Consider the following 25,021-nt stretch of genomic DNA (forward strand, 5'->3'; position numbering starts at 1 on the left):
ACAAAACAACAATATTTTATTATTAGTTCCTTGGTTATTTCTGGGGGAATGCACAAGTTATCCCAAACCTCCAAAAGTCTCCCCAAGGGACTATATGGGGATAAGTTGAGGTCATCATTCCTTTTCCCAGCACCCTCTTTTGCCTTCCCTTTGCTGCCCTCCCTGGATGTCCATGTCGGGGTTGTCACCCCTTTTGTTCCCCACTGTCCCACAGTACTCACCAGTGAGATTTCAAGGGTCCTTTCTGTTGGACTTAGCGCTACCCGGAGGTCCTTTCCGTCAGACCCCTTGAGGGCCCCCTCCCGATCCTACCTGCAGATCCCCCTGATCCGCTTCTCGCCTGTCTCCGGACAGTCTCGGGAACCCAATCAGTCGTCCAGTGCAGGCTGCCATCGAAGGGAGTCGATCACCAAAAGCTATGGTGAGGCACGGCGTTGACTCCAATCGCTGTCTGCCATTCCCGGAAGGTGGAAGGATCCCGGACGAGCCCCCAATTGTGCGGAAAATCTCGCTGTCAAGAACTGAATGTCCAAAAGGATACAGAGGAGTCCTAAAACTTTGAATAAAGGGAGAGTCCACCAGGCATATCCCTGTGGGGTCTCTCAAATTGCTGGGGGATGCAGCCCCCCTTTTATCCCAATTTCCCGACCGAGGGACGCCCTCTCCTTTTCCCCATTGGCCAAGGTACTCAGAAGTTACAGCCTTCCCGGCCCGCCTACACCGAACTCCGGCCTCCCGCCATCTGTTCTCACCTAAGGTCACCCAACTCCTTTGTCCCCCTTGCTGAAGAATGTGGGGGAATTCCCCTTTGTAAAGGCCCCCATCTCTTTGTAGATGGCTCTTTTTGTCCTTCTCGGCTCATGGCTCTACTCAGTCTCCCCTCCCTTTGTCCTGCTCTTCAGCCAAACTGTGGAGAAACCCCCTTATTGATGAATACAGAAACTTGAGCATTCTGCTCAAGAATATAATGGTTTAGAGATCCAGTAGAACTGATTTGAAATCTAGTTGTAGTCTGCAGTTGTAGCCCATGATGAGCTCGAGCTCTGTGGCACCAGGAAGAGAATATTTTCCTCTATGCATATTGAGGGAAATCCAAAATTTACTGTGAGATTTCAAGTTGAGGAGCCCTCCAAATCTGCATTTATAAAAAAATAATCTCTGATTGTGTTTTACCTCATTCAAGTGTGGTAAGAACTGTATTTGCCTTGGATGCAGAGCCCAGTTAAGAAGATGTCAGTAAAGCTTACCAAAAAGCAATTTCTACACCATGCACAGTGCTTTGTCACTGCACTCCCATGAGTCAATAAAATTGCAATGATCATGATGTTTATAAAGGTTTTCTGAGACCATATAAAGAGAACATAAAACTGAGCTAAGCCTGCTAAAAATTACATTTAGACTTTGTAATGCCTTTCTGAGCATAATACAAACATTAGAACCATTATTATGAATGGCAAATATCTATATATACAATATTATTATACATATAGTACTGGAAGGAAATAATATACTGAAAAGTAAAAGTCAAGTAATTTGAAGTGAGAGGCCAGTTGTTTATATTTTTCCAGGATAGTATGTCATTTAATAAGTAACCCTAGGGTATGTATTTCCTCAAATATAGATTTTCTAGCTGGGTATTTTCAATAGACCCAACTATCGAGCAAATACATGATTAAAATCTCCGTTTTGTGTATTTTGCTTTAAAAGTAGTCTAGAAATTCCATTCCAGTTAACAGCCATGATGGTCTAGAGTCTCTTACGTGAACATCTCCACTGCAGAGCCTGACACTCATTCTCAACTACATGAGTTACTAATTACATTAGTAATACTAAAGCCATCTCTGTGCATTACAGTTTCTGTCTGTAAAAAAAAAGTGACAGGAAGTGGAAATTACAGTGTTAAAATGTGGCCAGATGGATAATAGTGGCAGGGCATTATGAATAACAGCACAGGCTGAAATAATTTATTCTGGAGAGGAGCCTTTACAGCAAAGCGCGTTAAGTGCTTTTTTTCTCTCTTTAAAGAACAATTCTTGTTTCCAGCCTCAGCTAAAAGAACAGACTATATAGAGAGAATGAATTTAGGAGCAACACCTCCTGAACCTTTTCATCTGCTGAATGAATTTGTATGTTAAACAACTCAGTAAAAATGTGGCCCCATCCTTTCTGCACAGCTAATGTATTAGTTTACTATTCCAATTCTATAGACGAAAGCCTTTTTTAATGAACCTAAATGCCATCTGGTAACATCCACACTCCAGCAACACAAGGCACAACCTATGTGGGGAGCCACTCCCGGCAGTCTAGTGGTTTAATAGCACACGTGGGATGTGTTTTGTGTGAAGCTATGTTGACACTGCACCAGGGATGTGCTCACAGCATGTGCAGATATAGATAAGGTACCATTGCTCGAATAGTGTATTGGAGATGAAAATTTCTGTGATCTGTAGAGTCATAAAAATCTCCCATGGGAAGTAGAGGCCAGACCTTGAGAGAAAAGATGTTTGCCTGCCTAGGCTGAATGATAAGGAGCACGGATGCAGCTGCTCGGTTCACAGGCAGCCCCCCTGGAAACCTGTTGAAGCCGGCCGCTCGGCCGGGCTTGTAGCCAGCTTAACCGCAGACATCCTCCAAACTAGCTTTGGAGGTCAAACACCCGGAAATGAGGAAGAAGAGGAGGAAGGCAGGACCCTCGAATTGAGGGCTGGGACCCCCGACTGGTATGCGCGCCTGCGCACCTGAGGGGGAGAGTTGCGCAACTAGAGGCGGAGTTTGTCCACCCCCCGGGCTGCCTCCTGGGTCGTACTGACCCTATGTGCCAGGATGCACCGGGCATAGAGAGGACAGTGGAGAGAGAGTGGGCGGGGGGAAGGAGAAACTCCTCACTCTGAGGCCTACGCTGTCTCCGCAGGAGGCGGTCGGCAACTCTCTCTCTCTGGTCTACCAGCTCGAGAGGATGTTCGGGACCAGTATCCCACCGGCAGGTATCACCTCGTGAGTAGTTATCCATACTTTGCTTCTTTTATGTGCTTTCACCTGAATAAATGCTTGACATAGTCACCTCATTCTGGTGTGATTATTGCTGAATCCCGAGCCCATCCGGAACATAATTGGAGATGACGATTGGATTCGGCAATTAAACAGTGGAGCTCACTAGTGGAGTGCACAGCTACGTGAGGTCCTGCCACTGGATAGAAATTGTGTTCATGCTGTTTGTGTCTGTGGTCTTTATTGGCTATCGAAATAGTGGAACTCACTAGTAGGGTGCATAGCTAGGTGAGGTCGTGCCACTTGATAGAAATCGTGTTTGTGCTGTTTGTGTTTGTGGTCTTTATTGTGTGTGCAAGATGCGGTGGTTCTTTTTCGGGAGAGCTGCAGGCAGCACTGGCGACTGTAGGGAGGCTGCACCTCCGAGGGAATGCCCTGAATGGGGGCCAGAACCGTGGAATGCTCTATGGGACCGATGGGAGACCTGCACCCGGGTATCTCCAGGACCATGGACGCAGAAGGACCCCATGGCAGTGTTACAGTATTGGGGTCAGTTTGGGGCGACTGACCGTACTAACAACTCGGTCCGACTGGAACATGCCGGTCGGATGGGAGGTGCTCTGCTGTGTGCATGTAAGATTCTAGCAGGGCAGCTAAAGGAGGAACAGGAGAAGAATCAGCTCCTCCAAGAGCAGTTACAGGTAGTCTGAGTCACCCAGGTGGTGCAGAGGCAGGCTCTGCTGGAGATGAATGATCAGAGGGAGCTCCTGGAGGAGAAATGTGCTAAATTGGTGACACAGTACGCGATACGAGTGGTAAAGAACAGGAGAGGGAGAAAACAGGGGCAGAAGGGGAGCCGTGTGCAGACTATTATCACTGACCCTGACTGGGACCCGGAAACTTGGGATGGGAATATTTGGGAATCAGACGAGGAAGGCCCCACACCAGAGGAGAAGGGCGCATGGTAGGACAAACCAAAAAGGTGAGCCACCCCGATAACACAAAGGAGAGGTGTGCTGCCAGGGCCAGGACAAGTGGTGAGACAGGATGAACTAACCGATTTTACCCCCGAAGATATTAAGAATCTGCTAGCGAAATATAAACAACAACCCGGGGAAAACCACAGTTCTGGATGGTAAGAGTAATGGAGGAAGGGGCCGATTCAGTGATAAATGACAATGTCGATGCCTTGAGGTTTTTGGGGTTAACTAATGACATGTATGTACGGTCCGCCCTGCGAAGAGTGGACGGAAGCGGCAAGAGTCTTATTGCTGTGGTAGCCGAGGGTCTCGCTTACTGCCACACTAATGACAGCGATTGGCCCCCATCCAGCTCCTCCTGGGTAACAATAAGACAAGCATGCCAGATGCTTAAGGCAGAGGCCATGAAGATTGCTATAGAATTGGGAAGTCCAGAGCTCTATCTACAACAGCCATTGTTACCCGTGATGCGAAATAAGTTGTTGGAGGGATGCCCAGGAGCATGGCATCCCTATCTAATTCCAGTTCTGATGTCAGAACAAGGAAACCCTATTGAGAACGTAATTGAAAAGTTGCAACAGATAGGGGACCTTCCAGGATTGACGTTAGAGGTGGATGGAGAAGGCAGCAGTGAGAAAAGAGGGCTGAGTGGGAACGCAGGGTCGGAATGAGCTCGGCTCTTCCGTCCTCTTTTACATAAGGGCATTGACAGACACGAAATTGATGCGAAACCAACAGAATTATTACGCCAACTAGCACGCCGATATAATGTCCGTGCGGTCCAGGCGGCGAAGCAGCGCTCAGGAATAATGTCCAAGGCTGATAGATCACAGGTGTTGCACCCGTGGGAGGATGTAGAGCGGACGGTGTTACGATTCGGACCGAAGGAAGAGCTGGAACCATTTTTTCCCCCTCAGGAGGGGCTTGGATGCCCAAAACATGAATAGGGGGGTGGCCAAGCTCCAGTATCCAAAGCATTCCAATGTAACATCGCTCACTGAGACGATCGACCGTTCGTTACACGTGCCATTTATTGTTCGGAACAAAATAGACAAACAGTTCGTGCCTTGGTGGACACGGGAGCGGAGGTCACAGTAGTGCATGGGAACCCAGAAAAGTGCAAGGGGGAAGTAATCCCTGTTTGGGGTTTGGGTGACCAGCCTGTCAAGGAAAAACTTGTGACTGACTGCCATCAAGCCATACACCAGACTCTTGAAGCTGCTGGGGTGCTGCGAGCAGGGAAGGTCCAGATGATCCAGTCAATCAGAGTGCGCGACGATTGAGGGTTGGCCAAAGAGTGGACCCCGCATACCCTGATGAGAGGGATACCCCGTGTGAATCATGCGATAGCCACCTCGACTGTAGCATATGAATCTGGAGCGAACTCTAGTCTCTTCCCTGCTAGGGAAGGGTTGGTATTAAACCATAGAGGAATACTTGAATGGGATCCTGGGGGAGGATTTCTCGAAAATTAAGGCAAACCCGCCCCCCCACCCCACTTCTCCCCCACCGCCTTCCCCTGCGAGTGGACCAGATGTTCTGGGGGGAGGAGGAGGATTGAGAGCCGTACTCTGACTTGTATCCTTGCAGAGAGACTAGGGACATAACTTCAGTATAGAATACAAGAATGAAGCGACAGCCAAGCTCCAGTATGAGGGGCACAGAAGGGCCAGCGACTCCATGTAGAGATCATTAGGTGTGCTGCAAGCACTGGGAATTGAAAAAAAATAATGTGTCCCTTGTTCTTAGTTGCACCCAGGCCCAGATGTGGGTGCAGAGTGTCGTTGCAGGTATATTGAGAGACAGAGACAACGGAGTCCTCCCTACTGAGATCTGAAAAAAAAATTGTGTGGGACACACGAGAAAGAGCAACAGCTTCAAGCGTGATGGAGACCTGTGAACTTCACCCATGACCAGGACCTCCGTGCAGTCATCACCTACGTACTGACCCTGGCGAATGTCACCATTGAGAAGGTTTATCTGTGCTCTACCCGACCCCACCCCTGAAGATGATGGCGAGCAATGTTTCCTTTGATACCAAAGAGGGCATATGCCATTTTGGGATTAATCCACAGAGTAATAATAAAACTGTATTAGCTTATGTAGGGAAAGGATGCGTGTGTTCTAGAACAACTTGTAAATACGTGCTAAGTAATGAAAGTTATAATCAGACTGTGTTTAATGACTTAAATACGTGTGCTCACAATGTAGTTGTTATTAGAGGCTGTGATTTTGTGTGTGTTCCCCATGTTTAATGCGAATCTGTGTGTGTGTCGCCATAATAGCGGCTTGTTACTGCATGAGGCAAATGAGACACTGCCTTGATGACCAGCTGAAGTCTGAGCGCCTCCTACCATAGTCAAGGGCAAGACTGGGTTGGCCTCTGCGTTTGCCACCAAGAAGAACCTCGAGCTCCGCTATTGGCTGCAACCCATTAGGCGTTGAGCGGTGGGGACACATGCCATGCCAGACCTTGATGTGAGTGATGGCCACCTCTCTTTCTGAGGGCCATCTAGGAGGCGAATGTAGGCCAAGCGGCCTGCTGCTAGCATGAGTGACAGCTAGCGTAATTAACTTGTGACTAAGTACACAGAACTTGCCTGAAAATTGTTTATGCTAACTCTGCTAACTCGCGTGTAGGCCCGCTGGACTGCTTACGCCACCCTGCACTGTAGGGCGACTTGCCATTTTACATATCAGACTCAAAAAAAAAAAAAAAAAAAAAGAGAGAGAGATGCAAGAACGTCATTGCTCGAAGGCACTGGCTCCAGGGATTGCTGCCACGCAAGCATTGACCACGCTACGCAGACTGGGACGCTGGCTAGCAAAATCCTGCAATGCTACAACGACAGCTTTGCCATCATTGTTGGTAGATGTGGACTCAGTTCGGCACGCAACCTTGCTGCGATGGCTATGCTTCTGCTTATGCATGGCCACAGGTGTGAGGCGGCAGGGGGCATGTGCTGCATGACTAAGTGACCACGTCATGTCTATGCATGCCCAGGTCCGGATGTTACAGGACTCCATTCGGACAAAATTATTCATACTTTGCTTCTTTTATGTGCTTTCACCTGAATAAATGCTCAATGTAGTCCCCTCGTTCTGGCGTGATTATTGCCGAATCCCAAGCCCATCTGGAACAAATAGCCATGAAGCTGGGAGAGCATAGGCTCCAGCCCAGAGTTTACCACTCCAGATTGGTAACTTACAGATAGGGGATACAGCATTGCATGGAACACGCTAAGGAAGCCATCCCCCTGTGCTGAAATATTGATGCTGGCTTCCAAATATGCCTGGCGAAGCACCGCCAGGTAATAAGGTGAGCAGTAAGGCAGGCAATAAAATGGAAATCCTGTTGAAATACGGGAATACTAAGCTTTGTCATAGAGAATATGTGACTGTTAATAAATTCATTTTTCCCTAAAACAAAGCGTCCTTGTTTTTTTTACTCACATTTTGTATTCAAGAATGGTGAAACTATAGCACTGGCATACACTGTACAAAAAAAGAAGGGAATATGAAGAGAAGGTAATTTTATACCCAACAGAAATAAAAACCTATTTCTTGATAAACAATTGCTATGAAAGTATTAAGAATAATTAAAAAGCCTGGAGTGATAAAATGTTAATTTTCAGAGAGCTCTCATTACTTAGATTAAAAAAAAAAAAAAAAGCATAATTGAATCCAGCATTCTAAATAAAAGCCAGTTCTTCTTGGATCCAGTTCTGCTTTTATAAATATTCTGTATGCAGTCTATTTTGACAAGGTTTTTCTTGTAGGTCTAGAAATATTCTAATCTAAGCCTGAGACCTTTTCTTTTCTTTTTTTTTTTTTTTTTTTTTTTTTTTGTGGCTGCTGCTGCTGTTGTTTTGTAAAGAGGATGTGAAGGAAAATAAAGATAATAAAGATAATAGATCATAAAGATATGACCACACATTGCAGGATCACATCTGGAGAAAAACACTGAGAGATTTAAATAAGAGAAAAAAGTCAGGTCATAAGAGAGGAGACATAAAATACTGAATGAAAGAAAAACAGACATAATGAGAAGACAGAGCAGAACAATTATTTTCTTTGTTTTCAAGGAATAAGTTGAAGGAGAACAATAAGTTGAAAGGAAGAAAGAGAAAACAATCTTTTTTTTTTTTAACAAAATCCTTTGCATTAACACAGGCCATCTCAGCCCTATGAAATTTGCTAAGCAAATGTAAAAGATGGATGCATTTAAATCTGCAATATGCCTAAGAGGCTTTTTGAGACTTTTCTTTTTTCCAGATTCCTTGCCTTCCTCAGGCTATCCAGCACGGCCGCATGGCACACACGGCCATTCCATCACTCCCCACATTTTTCAATACCTTTTTCAATGGCTGGTCACCAGAGCATCATCTCCCTGGCACTAGGGGACATGTCTGTGGTGGGAGCGTGAGAGAGGAAGTCACAGAGAGGCTGTGATGCTGCAGCAGAGCTTGAGGTGGCTGAGGTCCGGTGCCTCGGACTCCTCTGGGCAGCACCGCATCCTGGGATGTGCCGGGGCAGTTGGCTCCACGTGGAGCTTTGCCCTGCCTGGGATTTTAAGCTAACTCACCCCAACCTTCCTCTGTGACATACACACAGACTAGTCAACACAACATCGGGGAGCATCACCCTCGAGTCGTTTTTGTCCTGTCCAAACCATTGCTCTGTCTCCTGCCCTTTTTCCCAATGTGAAGACTGAAGACTTTCAAAACTACCTTTAAAGCATGGTTTCTAGAATGGAAGCTAAGCTACAAGGCTACAGCAACTTACTGCTCGAAATAAATTAACTGGTTGTATTTATTACATTCTGAAATCTGGGTAATGGAAACTAGCTAATCTTCAGTAAGTTCATTTTTAGCAAGCATGGATATTTCGACATTTTCTCACCAAAAGGAAGATGAAAATATTTACCTCCGCTAACTGCTGTGAAAGGTGGGAGGGAAAAGCTCTTTAGGCCACAGCCTTGCTGTTTGCGCATTTCAGTTATTAATAAGCTTCCTTCTCTTCATACACTGCTGAGTCTCTACAGTTAAATCTTATTTTTCTCCTTTTCTTCTCAGCTACAATCTGCTTTAGGCTTGACTGAGGGCAGGAGAGCAGTCACTTTTATTTTTATTATTTTTGTTTTTCTCTTTTCTCAGAGAAGTGAAGCATCCAGGTTTCATGTGTGAATGTTATATCTACATAGTGATCCCTCCACTTTGATATGCAAGACTTTCTTGCCTACATGAGAAAAGGCCAGCTAAATATTTAAGATGAATCACTGTTGTTTCAGAAAGAATCAACCTGGGACAAAGAGTTTAAAAGAAAGTAAAAAGAAGTTTTGGAGGCATAAAAGCTGAATATTTGCTATTGCATTTTAAATGTTATTCAGTTAACTGATGGAAAGGAAGCACATCTGCAGGATATTTTATGGGATTTTTGGTTCCTTTGTAAATACTGTTAAAAGACTCTGAAATGCAATTTCCATTTACCTGTTTAGGATTCAAATAAAACTAATTCTGCTGTGTGAACCCTATACCATAGTTCAATAGATAGTCTCATTTTTCAGCAATTTAAGTTGTCATTCTGCATGGATTAAATCATGACAAGAGGCAAAAACTCGCTAAACATGCATTTGATAATGGAAAGGCAAGCTCTGTTCATGGGCCCATATACTTATGCACAGTCCTTTATTTTATAAATTTAGCTATCATCAGATCTCTTAATTTTTGAATATTTTTAATGGTATTAGATTCCTTTAAAATATTCCTAGTGCTGCCTATGCTTCCAGCAGGCCTCAACATCATATGGAAATGTTTGTCTATGATCGGTTACACTGGGCCGCCTCTCTGGCACATGAATTTTGGGGGAAACTTCAGCTCTGCAGTACTAAGTGCTGTATACTTGTCAAGGTTGGAATGGCAGCAACTGATTTAAGGAATATTTACAACTATTTAAGGCAATAATTACAACTTGATAGCTTATTGCAGGGATCAGTGAGGGGAAATAAATGACTGATAGGGTTCATTTATATAAACTGACCCTGTTTTTCAAAAATACATACTGAACTATAGCTTAAGTCCTATGTAAATATACAGGACTTAAACACATGCCTTAAGTTTTCCGAAACAATGCTTAAAATGGTTAGACATGAGAAACAAAAGGAATAATAATTTATTTTTAATCCACTTGAGTTGAATTTTGATGTATCACTCAACTGAGCAGTTTACAATGAAGTAGAGTAAGTCTATGCATGATACTACAAAGGGCAGAGCAACAAGAACTTTGGAGAATATCAAGAAAGTCAAATGACCACCTTTGCCTGAGGTCCCAACTTCAAAAGAAAAATGTTCCCACTGTTGCTACCACTTCTTCTACAGGAAATGTAGACAGGAAGTCTGTAGATTTTCAGAAAAAAAAGGTTCCTGAGGAGTATAAAGATTTAGACAGATGTAGTATATGCTTCTTTCAGTCCATTACACCTACTATGTAGTGTGCATTAGAGAGTTTAGCTGATAGACCTGATTAAATAAGGTTTCAACTGTTACGGCTGTTCCCTTCCTTTAATTATTCCAAAATAAATTACACTAATCTAATTTTGGAAGCACTGTTTTGGACAAAATCTCAAAACTTTTCTTTAAAATGGGATTAATGTCCATTTGCATGACATGGATTGACTTCATCCCACTTTTTAAATTTGAGAAATTTATTCTAGAACATTGCAGAAAAAAACAACATCTTGAAATATTCTCTCTGGAAAGCACTTCTTAACATCTTGAAAGAAAGAAGGGCATTTTATGTCTTATTTCAATTTTTTGGCTGACAAATTTATTGTTTTTTATTTGATGAAGTATAGTCCAGTGTGAAATCTTTCATTATATTGTGATTTTATTGTTTGAAATTTTATTCTGCAAAATATTGATCTCAAGCTTCTATTATTTTGCAGATGGACACCTGTAGATATTTTATAATCAAGTTCTGCAAGGTCAATCCATAGTTGGGAGAAAGGCTTATAGTACTGAACTCTCACAGAACCATCAAATTCTTGAAATAATTTTCAAGAATCAATGTCTATCAGAAAACCTGCCTAACATATGAAGTAGAAACCAATCTTCAAAGAGGTTCTTGGAAAATCTGTGCTATCTTTATAGCCTGTATTTTATAGGCAAGACTAAGAACATCTTCGGAGAAAAGAGATTTCAAGTTAGAACTGATAAGTATTTCAACATACCAGGTCATACCACAAACACATACTGTATATAAGTACATATGTTGTTGAAACAACAGTTACTCTTTTGAGCATCAGCTTTGTGTTCCAGTGGGTATGTGTTGACAATAGCATTTATATATATAAAAATAATTATATTTACAAGCAACAATGTGGCTTTTTTCTTTTCTTTGCAGTGAGGAATGAGGCTACAAGGATTCTCTTTGTATCTTCTCCCACTGGGGCTTATCTCAGCTTCGTATCACACTGCCTAAAGAAAAAATTACCTCAAAGAAATTGGGAAAGAGGTGAAGCACAGAATTCAAGGGAGTATGCATTTGCAAGGAGAACTGTGCTAGATCAGAGAGAAATGGTGTAATAGACTCATTGGTATTGCAGGTTTTACTCAGCAGAGCAAGGTCTCATAGACTTCATGGTGAGAATTAGTTAGAGCAAAGCAATCACATTTTTGTTTCACAATATCACACAGTGAATGTCTGTGTCTCATAAATAACATGTTTAGATATCGTTCCAAGTAGCAGAAGTACATGAAAAATAAGCATTTTTGCCATCTCACTATTATTTTGCTGCATGACAGGCTTGTAAGTAGTAAGTACGTATGTCAGCTGCTTACTCTTTCTCTGAAAACAGCCTTGACCTGTAGGACAGTAACTGCTTTGGGACTACACAGTCCTTCTCTGTCCTCTTACTTTGGTCTGGCAGATATCCATTTTCAGGGTTGAGGTTTGAGTGGTGTATGACAAGGCTCAAACAGCCTTTTTATCTGATATGCCAAAAAATGTTGAGAAGAATAGAAGAAAAATATTTCTGCAGCTAATAGCCCTCATACCTATCCTTCTAGCTTAGCAGAAAGGACAGAATACAAAAGACAGATTTAGGGCATTACATTTGCCAGAGCTCAGAACAGTCTGATCACTGCTGCTGCTTCTATTTGCCAAATGTAAATAAAGAAGAAAAAAAACCTGCCCCAAACTCTGATTTTACTTTTTCCCCTTAAGAAGTGGGATTTGAAAGCTATAATAATAGGAGCAGCATCAAAGACTCTCTTAAAATAACTACTGGTTTCTTTTTCTGTCAGCTGCCTCTTTTCATCTGTCAGACCTTTCTGCATACCATTATTAACATTTAGTTAGCTTGTATAATCAGGTTATGTCAAACCGTTTTCTGAATTTCTCCTTCATTTCTTTAGCACTGACTTTTTTTTTTCCTTCCTGTCGTCTTTGCATTCCTTCAATTAAAGCCTAATTAGTCTATGGTCACTACAGTATGTCATTAAGCACTAGCATATAGCTTACGGAAAATAAGTGGCATTTAAAAATATCTATTAATACAGTAGTCACTTGTATAATTTATTTCTGAATTATTTCCTGTTTCTTTAGCATAGTAATAAATGAGTTATATAGTGGCAAAATTCACTGACTCAGATGTAATGCTACATTATTCCTCGTTATGAAGAAACCCAAATTATTATCCTATGGCATGGGAGACTAGGTACCTTAATTTATTGTCTGTCATCTTTATTTTTCATTTGGCTTAGAATTAGTTCAACTTCAGATCTAATTTATGCTTTCAAAAATAAATGCCAGTTGCAGAAATTAATTTAAAACACTGCATGGGGAAAGAATCATGAATTAGATCTGCAATTTACTATTAGTATTTTAATCAAAATATTTGGGAATCATTTTTATTACTTAATTATCAACTAAAACTTCATGTATATGGCCAAAAGTGCTTCAGTAATTAAGAACATCGTATTATTTATGGGGATAAAATCTAAATATTCCTGTTTAAAAAAAAAAAAAGTCTAAAAGTCCCTATATGATCTGGAGCTGAACTTTCTTAACTGTGAACAGATTAAAGACTAGGATGGAAAAAAAAATTCAATATATTAACAGAAGCCAGAAGTCAAAGAGCTCTAGAAACTTGCCTGAGGAGAACTATGCTGATAAGAAAATTTTAAAAAATACCCTGGACTTTTTAATATTTAAAGTGAAAGCTTCCCAGTAAGAACTACAGGAGTTTCATTGCCTCCTGTCATTGCTCCTGAAGTCCCAGGAACAAGCCCAGTAAACTGCTTGTTGTTATGGTTACCCAGCAGGTTTCCGCACGGAAATTCCCCATGGGATTTGAGGCTGTGCTGGGCTCTCCACTACTGGCACCTGCTTTACAAATAGTGACACCGAAGTAGTGTCTTGGGGTGATTCCCAAAGTCCTGCCCAGGCATCAAAGACCATCGAGATTGCCTCAGAAAGCTGCCTTCCTCCAGGGAGCACACAGAAAGCCAGAGGCTATACAGAAGGTTTAATATACAGAGCCAGTTAGTTGGAAACATGAAACACATGGGCATATCTGAATATGTGATTAACTTTCATGCACACCTGATGCCACCACCACAAGGTCTTCTGAGGTTATTCACCTCACACAGGAGAACAGGCTGGTGGTGATGGTCTTTTTGCATGAAGGTGTTAGAACCTGTCCTGAACATGGAAGCTGGAGCTCTAGGCACTTCCTGTCCCCAGGATTTGAATCCATTCGCCCCAATTCCCAGGAAAGCGCAGTAAACACAAGCTGATTTTCCTACAGCCAGAGCTGGAATTATTCCCTCTTTAATGCAACATCCAGAGCTGGGTGCTTGGATTCACTGCCTTGCTCAGGCTGGGTAACCAGGAGCTTTCATATAATCAAACTAGACCTTGGGCACTTCAGTGGGTGGTCTTGGTGTAGGCCTTTATACTTAAATGCATACACAGGAAAGTGAATACGTTTCTATAAAGCATTTTTCCGAGTAACCTATTAATGGAAAAGCGTTTTGAAATCCACCTTTTCAGCTGGAGAGAAGATCATGTCACTGATCACAGATGTTAGAAGTTTGATGAAATGTGGAAAAAAAAAAAAAAAAAAGATGCACTTGGGCTACATCAGATGGTCATACCAAAACCCCAAACCCACCTCTACTGAGTTTTATTTTCTACATACGTCCACCAATGGGCTGCATTCAGAATAGGAATAAAAAAAGGACATTGACAAGATTCTGTTTTTTTTCTTGCAGATTCTTATTACCTCAGTCCTACAAACCAAGCCACTTTCCAGTGTTTCACTTGTTCTGCTAGTGCAGAACATTATCAATGCAGTAAATGCAACCTGGAGTCATGCATATTTCTCAAAAGTGACAGTAAGTGTCACAACTGGGCTGAAAAGAGAAGAGGAAGCACACTAACCTTACTATCCTGTCTATCTTTCCAGTAAAATTTTGGTGAAATGTTTGGTGAAATATTTTGGTGAAACGATGATATAGACATTTTTCCTGAAGCTGCAAAAAAAATACACCAATTTGACTTTAAAAGTAAGAAGCTACATATGTGTTGGGTTACGTATGAAATTATCAGTGTGGAGATAATCTAGATGAGCATCTCTCATGTTTTCATTTTGACCTTGAGTACATCTTTTTGTTTCAGCATGCCCGTATTCTAACTACAAAATGTGCTAAGTGTATTTCAAAACCAAAGCTGTACTACAATGCAGCCTTACAGAAAAGTAACCTGAAGTCCTGGATAAAGCTTACAGGCAGAGGTCAGTTTTGAGCCTTCTAGTCTCTATGCACTGAGATAGCTTAACCACACATTACCACCAAGACCAGATCATTATACTACAGCCAAATGATGTAGTATTCTACGCACTTCAAAACAACTACATTTATTTTCTAATTTTTGATTTTGGATAGATCACTCTGGAAAATGCATATGTTCAGAGCATGTGTTAATAAGCATTTTGAAATAACATAATGAAAACTGCCGTTTGACCACTGATGCAGGCAAGGTAAGTCATCATTTAAAAATATCCTAGGTGATCCTGATAACTGTTCACTTCCTGAAACTTTCACTATTGACAAAGTTTAATTTTTCAAAAAAAAAAAGTAGTCAAGGGTAGGGACCATTCTGTCTTGTACTACATTTTTATTAACATTCCTGAATGTGAGCTAATAAATAGCTTATGTTGTCCAAAACCACGTCAAACTTTATCCTGCTATTCTGCTTCAGGAAAGTTAATTACTGTTTAACAAACATAGAGAACTTAAGCCAGCAGTAGATAAAAATCACATTCAAAAATTGCATTTTGATTCTCTTATTCAGTTGGAAAAAAAAATGCAGCATGAATTAAAGGTCTTCAAATCAAGGTGGAGAAAGCATTCGATAAGCCCTCACAGATATAGCTTGCCAATGACAACTCCCTGAGATCAAGGAAAGCCTAAACTAGAGACGTGAATACTATTCATTCTAAAAGGAAAACACAATTTATTAGTTTTCTTTTTAAATGACCCATTTCAAGCAAGTAGTTTTTCATGATAATACTGTGCTACACAAGCTGTGAGAAAAAGAGCTAGTTTTTAACAGGAAATAGGGAAATCATCAAGGGTCCACAAACTGCATATGCAGGGAAAGAAGCCTCTAGTTCATCCTACGAAATGGGCTGACAGTGCAAGCTGGGGCAACAAGGGGACTCCTGTCTCTCCAATTCACTGCTTGTTCCCGGCAGAAATTGTTTACTCTGAGCAGGAGACATATGACTGAATTCCACTCCAAATTCAGTTTCTGTCACGTATAAATATACTTTTTCTTCTAAAAAAAACATGTGCCTTTCTTGCAGTTTAGTTTCCTCAATATTCTCTTCTGTTGTTCCAAGTTATCTACTGAGCTTCAAAACTTAGTGACATGATACTAAAAGGTCATCAGAAGTAAAAGCAATGACAGAAAGTTACAGCTCAAGAAAACTACCTGCTGCACCTTGGCCTGTGTAATACAAAGGCCAATAACACCAGAATTTATTTTCTGAGGAAGGAAATTACTTCTTTAAAGAGGATTGCTAAATTCCAAAGTATTTTAGGCACACAAAGAGTGGCTGCACACATGGTAGCTAAATGAGTATCAAGGCAAGAAAGTAGGATAAATAAGTAAACTCTGAATTATACTATACCATTCATGTCAAGTACTTTGATTTAATATCAAATAGTAAAATATTAGCCTAGGAGGTGAGTTCATAAGAGACCTTTTGTTTTTAAAGGCAGGAGCTGAGTTGGGAAGAAGTGAAAATGACATTTACTTGTTATTTATCTGACTGACAGTGCCACAGAGCACTGGCATGTGTATGTGCTCTGGGTATTCTCTGAAAAACATACACAAAGTATATAACTTGCCACACAGTATTTCTTTCAAATTGTCAATTATGCTCTCTTGCTCCACTATTCTTCACATAGCATAAAATCCACACCAAGCAACACTGTACGTTATTTTTATGTTATCTATTTGAGAAATCTATTACAATGAGTCTAGCTATCTTCAATTAAAGGTCAATTTCAAAAGCCTCTGCAGAAGTAAAAAGGACACATTTAACTGACTCTCAGTAAGAATTCTGGTCCTAAACATGAGTTTTGAAAATATTCCCTGAGAAAGTAAGTTGAGGAGGACTGGCATTTGTGTGCCTGTGGCTTTCCTGCATATAAAGCACTTCTAAGTCAAATTCAGCCACTGTCAAGGTTTACTGTTATGGTTGCTGCAGTCTGCTAAAAGACTTCTGCTAATTTCTCAAAAATTAAATGCAATTTACTGAGACTAAAGGATGCGAAAATGCTACAAAGCATATTTACATTTGAAAATATAAGTCTCTTGGTATTCACCATGAAATTCAAATAACTTGCTGAGGTGGGTTATAGTCTGTTAAAGTATCCCCAGATGTATGGGTATAAAAAAAGTACAAACAAGAAAATATTTACATATATTTTACCAAACTACACTAAGAGCAAAAGTAATTTTACCAAAAACATCCCCCTTCTCTTTAAAAACAGGCTGTCAGCTTTTTTTAGCACTTCAGAAAAGTACCTTTTACTCAATTACCTTGAGTGAGAATTTCAGAACATTTTATCTTGCCTTCGTCAAAAGTTTGTCAGTACAGTTTACTGTAGGAATGCTTCTCTGTAATAAGATAAAAATATATTCAATGGGCAAATGAAGTCAGAGTGGGAAGTGCTCATTATACCTATAGTCCTGCTGACTAAACCTAGAGAAGTGGCATATATACTGCAATTATATAGGGCATGTTTTATATATCTGCCTAAGCCTGGGTATGAAATCTAAGGTCTTCAACATTTTAAAATATGACCCTGATGCTGCAATACAAGATTATTTTTTAAAAAAAGATCTGAAATATTGTTTATTTTTAGACCTCTGTTCTTGAGGGCTTTAGCATCCCCTCAGTTCCATATATCTGTTCTCAAGCTAGCAGCAATTACCTCAGTATTGCAAGAACTTCTGTAAGGCATCTTTTGTTCTTTTCTATCCTCTCCTGTGTTCTCACATTTATCCTACTGCTGTGCTCTGATATAATTACAGACACAAGAAAAGATAATAAACATTAAGATTATATTGGAGATCTCCATGCAGTGATACACTGTACAGTCCAGACAGGCCAGCAGGATACTTAAGACTTTACCTACTAGACTTGGACCAGCTTACAGCATATCATGACCAGGAATGCTTCCCCATATTCAGCAATAATATAACTCTAAGGCACAGAAATGAAAACTATTACACTTTTTTTTTTTGGAGACATACATTTTGCATGTGATTAGATTCATGTTTTCAATGAAATTGAACTACATTGATTCAGAAATTTCTATATTTAAATTTTAATGGACATAATTATGTCTAATTATGTTTGGGTGACAAAGGCCCTTAGATTTCTATATTATCAGGATTTTTCTTTGTTTGTTTGTTGGTTCGTTGCTACTTAGTGCTTTGAATAGTAATCTTCCTTATCCTTTACCTATAGGATGCTATTCATGGCAAAGGGATAGTTTGCATGCCCTATGGATCTGAATTTGCAGAGATGCAACTCTCGGAAATACAGTTACTCCTTATTTGATTGTTTCTCAAAATAATATATTATTCTCAATATAATATGATACAACCTCTGCTTTTCCTCTGTAACCTTTGCTTTTGCTTCTCATCCAGCTGCTTGTATTTAAGAAGTCTAATCTGTGTCAATAAGGATGTTTTGCTTACTTAGTGTTGTTTGTTAAATGTATTGTACTGAAAGCCAGGAGATTACTAATTAATTAATTAACTGCATTTAATTAATAAATAATGATTGGTTATAGTCCCAATATAATAAAATAAAAACAGTAGCCAAAGACTTGTAGATCCCATATCACAACACTAAGCCATGTTCTTCCTACCTATTAATAAATGAAATGCAGAAATATTTTATGACTTGTTATTGAATATTTTCATATATTCTGCTCTATGTGATGAAATAGGTTTGGGGTAGTTTTTAGTGGAAAATTTTAAAGTGTAAACAACTTCAAAAAATGAACTTTTGCAATTATGATTTATTTTTTTATTAAATTAAATGGTTTATTTGTTATATATACACGTCTTTACTTAGAGGCCCTTTGACACTTTGTAACATAAAGGACCTATAATTAAGTCCACTTCAAAACTATTTCTATTAACAAGATGGTTCTCTAATAGGGCACTTTTAGGGAGTAGCTCAGCTGCCTTTAAAGGAGACATCTAAAATAAGTCAATTTGCAGGTGCTCATTTGCACTGACTATAAAGGGACTCTAGTCTTGACAAGTTAGAGATACCTACCTTCTATATGTCTAAAACTGGTAAGAAAAGTGCCATCCAAGAAATCTGTTGTTACATGAAAAGCTCCCACCTCCTGCCCCCTACTTTGTCTGGAAAGGGACACTCAGCATGCTGCAGCACACCTGACAGCCTGAAGATCAGGTGTGCCACAGACATGCATTGTTTTTTTTCAGTGCAGTTTCTGAAAGGGATTCATGTGGATATGTTGAAAAGAACAGGCCATATTTCTGCCATTAACATATTTACTTTGTAAAATGACTGCAAATCTTAAGGCCACCATCTTCTCTGAGTCCAGTCTTGCAGAAATATTTTATTGCATGGTTGCTCTGCTTTGACCAGACTGAACATTTTATTCACATACCACTGCACCTTTCAATCCCACTATTCTCAGTCTCCTACTTCTTGCATTTTCTCCCACACTTATTCCTCAGGGTCATTTCTTATAATAGTCAAAAAACACTTTTTCATCTAAATGGGAAAACTTTGCTCTTGCAATTTTATTTACTTTTCTTTACCAAATCCCTTTTCATTTTTTTTCCCTATCTTCTGCCATTATTGCTTCTTGCTAAAATTTCCTTTTGCTTTCTGTAATCTTCTCTTTCCTCAATTAGATTCTTCCTAAAGACACTTCTTCCAAGAAACTTAGTAACTTAAACCCTCCCTTCTTAGGTGTCTATTTATGTTTTGATATCGACACTGTGCAGTGATGCTATACCTTCCAATCACCTATTTTATTGCACTCGTGACCAGTTCTCGCTGAGACTTCTAGCTGTGCCATCCGACTGATGTGAGGGGCTCACCTGTCTGGTGTGTTACTCTAGATATTCAGTGACTTAATCTGTGAGAGCAGCATGTGCAGGAGGATTTTTCAGCAGGAAAGACTGCATAGCCTGTACTTCAAGTATCCCTGGGAAGAAATCAAAAAGCATGATAGCATCCAAAAGGGTTTTAAATCATTCTAAGAGCATGAAAAGCATTTCCAATATATTGTTCCTCTTAGCCTTACTGCAGCATGCTTTACTAGGATTGAATATGCCTCAAGTAAGCACTTATGCATACTTCTGTGCTTACACCATGAAATTTTTTGCTATGGAAATACCGAAAATAGGCTATGACTAAGAACAGGTGAACTCGTTCAGGCAAAATAGTATCCAGCTACAATCTTCATTCAGCAACTAAAGTGAATTGCAGCCATTTTCATGCTTAATATTTCTTCTGTATTCCTGAAGTCTTTTAGCCACTTATATCCAACTCACGTAGGCTCCAGCTCACCCAATTCAATGCATAGCTTGGGCATAGCAGTTCCAGTAGCATCTCTGATAAATCAGATTAAATTAGATTAAATTACCCTTACTCTTCTTTGCCTTCTGCTCTTGCTTCCTTTATATTTCTTGGTGTAGGAGAAAGGGAGACTGCGACACCAGATGGTCATCGACAAGACTCGTTTATTAGTCGTTTTAGCTTGCTTCTTATACATTTCTTAATTAGCCTCATGCATATTACAAAACTTGAGCTCATGATTGGTTGCTAACGGTATTTGATTGTTTATTCGAAAGATAACTTCTGTCTGGCCAGCCCAGATTACAGTAGAGAAGCAAGCAGCTTCTTCATTCTTCCGGTATCAAACCGGTTCCTGTTTGCCTTTGTTTTGTGCAGCTGCATCAACTTCTTTATCTCAAGGAAACTCTGTCTTTTGTCTTACTTAAGCCCTCCGTATCAGCTCTGCCTGGCTATGTCCTTTTTCCATTAACCAGGTTTGAACAATGCTCTCTACATCTTGGCATAGAAAGATTTTTAGATTAGTTGCACCAGTGGCTGCACTATCTTCCTTCCTTCTAAACTTCCAGTGAAGACTTCTAAACTTCCACGTACAGTGTACTCCAGAGATTAACTGAATGGAAACCTTCAGATCAAGGGGGAATTTGAAAAGAGTGACAATAACTTCCAGCAGTGTCTTGGGTCCTGCTGCTTGAGCAACAACTTCTGGAGAAAAGCAGCAGACCTCAGGCAAACAAGTGTGGCAGTGCACGTGGCTTGGGCTTGCTGCATGCTCCCATGCTCTCAATATCACATTTTCTTTGATTATCAAGGATTTCACTACATTATAGACCTTCTGAAATTAGTTCCTTGGAGCCACAGGGAAGAGACATATTTTTCAAAAAACTCTGCCTCCGTTATCAGACTTCAGAATGAGACAAGTAAAGCTCACAATTAAAAATCAGTGTAACATTTATTAATAACTGGAATGTCTCATGGGTGGTAGTTTGAAACTAACGCCCAGAATTACCTCTTCAACGAATACGCTACCAAAGGATTATACCAGAAGCAGGACATGAGAGATCTATGCATTTATCCTCTCTCCTTCCTTCTCACCTCCCTTTGCAATTTATTTAATTACCAAAACATTAAGGATGATTGCAAAACATTCTTAACTGAAGTCACTTTTCAGTGAATAGAGTGGATTAGTAAGATTTAACCTTCTGCTCCCTGATGAACCCTAAACACAAATGCTCAGATTACATTCCTTGGAGAATAAAGGATAGATCTTTTAGAGGTTAACACTTATAAGGATAGATGAAAAAAACTAAGGCTTCACACTGAAGCCTAATAAAGTAATTATTGAACATGACAAAGTCACAGCTCCCTTCAAAAAAGCTAAATTATTGTTTGCTGCTTGAGTTACAATTCTATCATATGACTAAAAGACAAGAGTTTGAAGACAATCAATAAAAATCAAACCAAATTCCACCTGGAGAAGAAATCACATTGAAAATTTGGAAATTATAAGATTTCTGGTTAAATGATAAATTATCTGCTTACTAAGTGTCTCCCCATGTTCACTACAAGACAAAGCAAATGCTTTTTTACTCTACCAGCATGCCATTGAGAATGCAATTTCCTGGATAATTACACCATGCAAGAACACATTGATTAACATGTATTAACAAATATGATCTAAAATAAGATGTGTTCCCATAAAGATGTCTAAGTTGCCATGTATTAATTCCATACTAATACCAATACTAACCAAAAGTGTTACAGAGTAAAATTTTTAAAAGTAATCATGTAATTTAGGATCCCACGTGCTCTAGGTGTCCCTGCTTGAGCAGGGGGAGTTGCACTAGATCTCTAGAGGTCCCTTCCAACCTCAACCATTCTGTGATTCTATGATCCCAGTCCTGACTTCAAGCTAATATTTCTTTAGAAATAGTAGTGTCTTTTACAAGTATTTTTTCTTTTAACCTCCTAAATATTAGAGAAACAGAAACAGAATCACAAAAGTTAGCTTTGAAAAATGTCACTTGATTACCTAAAGTTTTGTAATGCCAAGACTTTGCCGCTGCATAGCTATAGATATCCACCTCCCAAATAAAAGATCAATCTTCATATCAGTTCTTTCTAGCATATTTCATTGCAGAAAGTTGCTAATGAAGATAATTATGACACCATACACACACTGATATATGAAGAAAATGGAAGACAAGGACTATTATGTCAAAAAAAAGGGGGGGGAATAAACTTGGATTAATAACGCGATAATACGATAGAAAACAAAAGACTAAGATGATATGTCTCCAAGACTTTTTACAATTACACCACTCAAATTCTCTTTAATGAAATAGATATAAAGATATGAAAAGAATATTAGATTACTATTTCAAAATTCAATCTTCATTGAGGCTAAAGTTTTCATAAATATTGTTTAGAAACCCATGATGCTTTCACAGACGAATTTGTGATCATGCTGATCTCTCTTACCTGTTATAGTTGCTTTGTTAATAGATGGTTGGTTACACATTGGCGAGCGTCTGATAAGGAAAAGAAAAAAGATATAAGCATCATAATCTTGTAGATTACTGAATCCTTGAACAATCTAAAAGAAAACGCTTTTCCTTGGGAAGTTATTTGGGGCTGGAACACACTGTCACAGACAAGAAACCGAGTTCAAATATTTGATCTAGAACAAATACTTCTTTATAAATCAGATATTTATTTCTGGTAGAGAAGGAAATTTACAGCTGATCCTCAAATCTCTCTGCAGATTGAGAACTCCAGCAGGGGAATATATTAAGAATTTACAAGTTTATTAAAAACCTTAATCATACCTAGTAGTTGTATCTAGCTTGAAGTTTGATTCATATCCATATTTATCATTATTCTAACCTGTCCATTATAAATTATAATTTATTTTTCTTTTTATTATTTGAATATATATTTTGCAATAATCTCAGCATACAGTTTTACTCATTTAAGAAAGCTGGAATTTGCTGGACTGACAAAGTGACATAGGGATGGATGTGTGGAGGCTGCAGGCAGGGATATATGAGGTCTGTATATGCCATCCAAGGGGGCTGGAAACATCTTTCTGCGTCACTGCATATATAGGGGTAGGCAGCTATCGCACGTGCTTAACTCTTCAGTGACAAACTGCTGCGAGATGAAGCCTCCATGAATACTAACTACTTTTAATTTTTAGGGATGCACATTTTGGGTGAGGTAAATTATTCCATTACAAAAGCCACCAGTTTAATTAACATTAACTAGTGCTTAAAGAGCCTAACTAATCCCTTTCAAGAGGACAGAATGATCTTTGGCAGTACATATTTCTGTGGTTTTATGACATAGACAAAAAAATAAACATACCTTTGCACTACCTTAATTTGAATTCTTAAAATTTATAGTTAATTATTTTAATATAATATAGAATAAGATAATAAGTATATAAGATATGCTATATAGGCAATGATGCTTCTCCTATAAAACTGTGATTACAAGAAACTTATACTCAATGTAGAGTTTACTACAATTCCTTGGCAAATCTCTGTAAAAGTTTTCTTAAACCTTAAAGACTTACCATTCTATCTTGTATGGAAAAAAAGTATTATGTTAATAAATGATATTATGATGCTGTAACATGACTGGAGAAAGATCATATTTATTATGTCTTATCTATAATGATGCACTGCTATGGATACGTAGGCTGCCACATATCTTGGATGAATTAGTCAGTTTTAGGTTCACATTATGGGGATAGCTCACAATGAGTGTAGATGTCCACTCAAGTTCATTTATAGGACTCAGCCTCTTTGCCTGAATGATTGTCTTTGAATGACCTTTGATGCATGACTAGTTTATTGAAAATCATAGAAGATCCACAAAAAACACTTCAAGTTTAAGCACAAAAAGAGATACAGGAGCCATTAGTAGGTAATGGGGTTGTTGTCTCAGCTATCAAGTATAATGGTTTCAAAGGATTAATAAAATCTAGTTAACACATGATTTATGCAAGTTTAGTGACGTAGACTGACATTTGCAACATCTAATCTCATAATTCTTAGTTTTAAAATTTAGAAAGTACCACTGCAAAAAAACTCAGAAAATTGACACTCACTTGCTGGGTGCTCGATCCTGTAAATTGGTTAATGCAGCAAAGTTATTCCGTACAGTACGCAGGCTGGCCAGCACCTGGAAAAGACAGAACGGTCATAGGCTGAATCTCTGCATAGGTAAGACTGATTTTTCCCCACTCCACTGAGCTAGCAGGAGAAGGAAAGAACATTGCAGGACAGCTATAAAAGGTTTCCAGGATTGGTTTAAGGTCTGTGGCCTTTGACAATTATTTAACAAGAGCATGTCTGTAATACAGGGGCAATCCATTCTTTTTCTTTTTCCTCATAAACAACTTCTTTGTTTAAAGAGCCTTACTTGAAGAGGAGGAAAGTTTTTCACAGAATACTACTTGGCTGTCTAAAATGACCACAAAAATCATTCATGTTTGGAAGATAATAGCCCATTCGGGCCCATTGCTTTACACAGAAGAAACTATCAGACAATTTTCCATTTGCAGTCCAGCCCACACAAACCTCAAAAGACAACTGAAATGAGGCTGTCTGGCCTGGCAAGGAAAATAAAAGTGGCTCCCCTAAAGGGTTGTAGTCCTTCAGGCAGTTTGGACAGTAGGCCAGAGGAAGAGGAAAGTATCACACCTGAGCTGATGGGAAGTGCTTGAGGACTCTTGCAAGCTCTGCCCATTACAAAGGTGATACCAGCCAAGTGCTTCCTACCTGGGCCTCCTTCTACTCAAGACAGCAGCTACAGGAGCATCTTCTTGTTATAAGGGAGTCTGGATAAATGCATCAAATTTTGTATCATGTAAGGATAATATGATACATCTATGTGACTG

At 39.6% G+C, this 25,021-nt stretch overlaps 1 protein-coding gene across 1 annotated transcript in view; it reads right to left on the reverse strand.

Moving 5' to 3' along the window:
* LOC104564663 (3',5'-cyclic-AMP phosphodiesterase 4D-like) overlaps positions 1-25,021 on the reverse strand; it is a 161,108-nt gene that overhangs the window by 95,518 nt on the left and 40,569 nt on the right. The window contains exons 4-5 of the mRNA XM_088529873.1: positions 24,230-24,303; positions 22,597-22,646 (exon numbers count right to left, since the gene is read on the reverse strand). Coding sequence (XP_088385999.1) covers positions 22,597-22,646; positions 24,230-24,303 — 124 coding nt within the window. The remainder of the gene's footprint in view (positions 1-22,596; positions 22,647-24,229; positions 24,304-25,021) is intronic.

The sequence above is a fragment of the Tinamus guttatus genome, unplaced genomic scaffold, assembly GCF_059628265.1.
Source record: "Tinamus guttatus ecotype Peru unplaced genomic scaffold, ASM5962826v1 Tinamus_guttatus_pri_ptg000353l, whole genome shotgun sequence".
Classification (NCBI taxonomy): Eukaryota; Metazoa; Chordata; class Aves; order Tinamiformes; family Tinamidae; genus Tinamus; species Tinamus guttatus.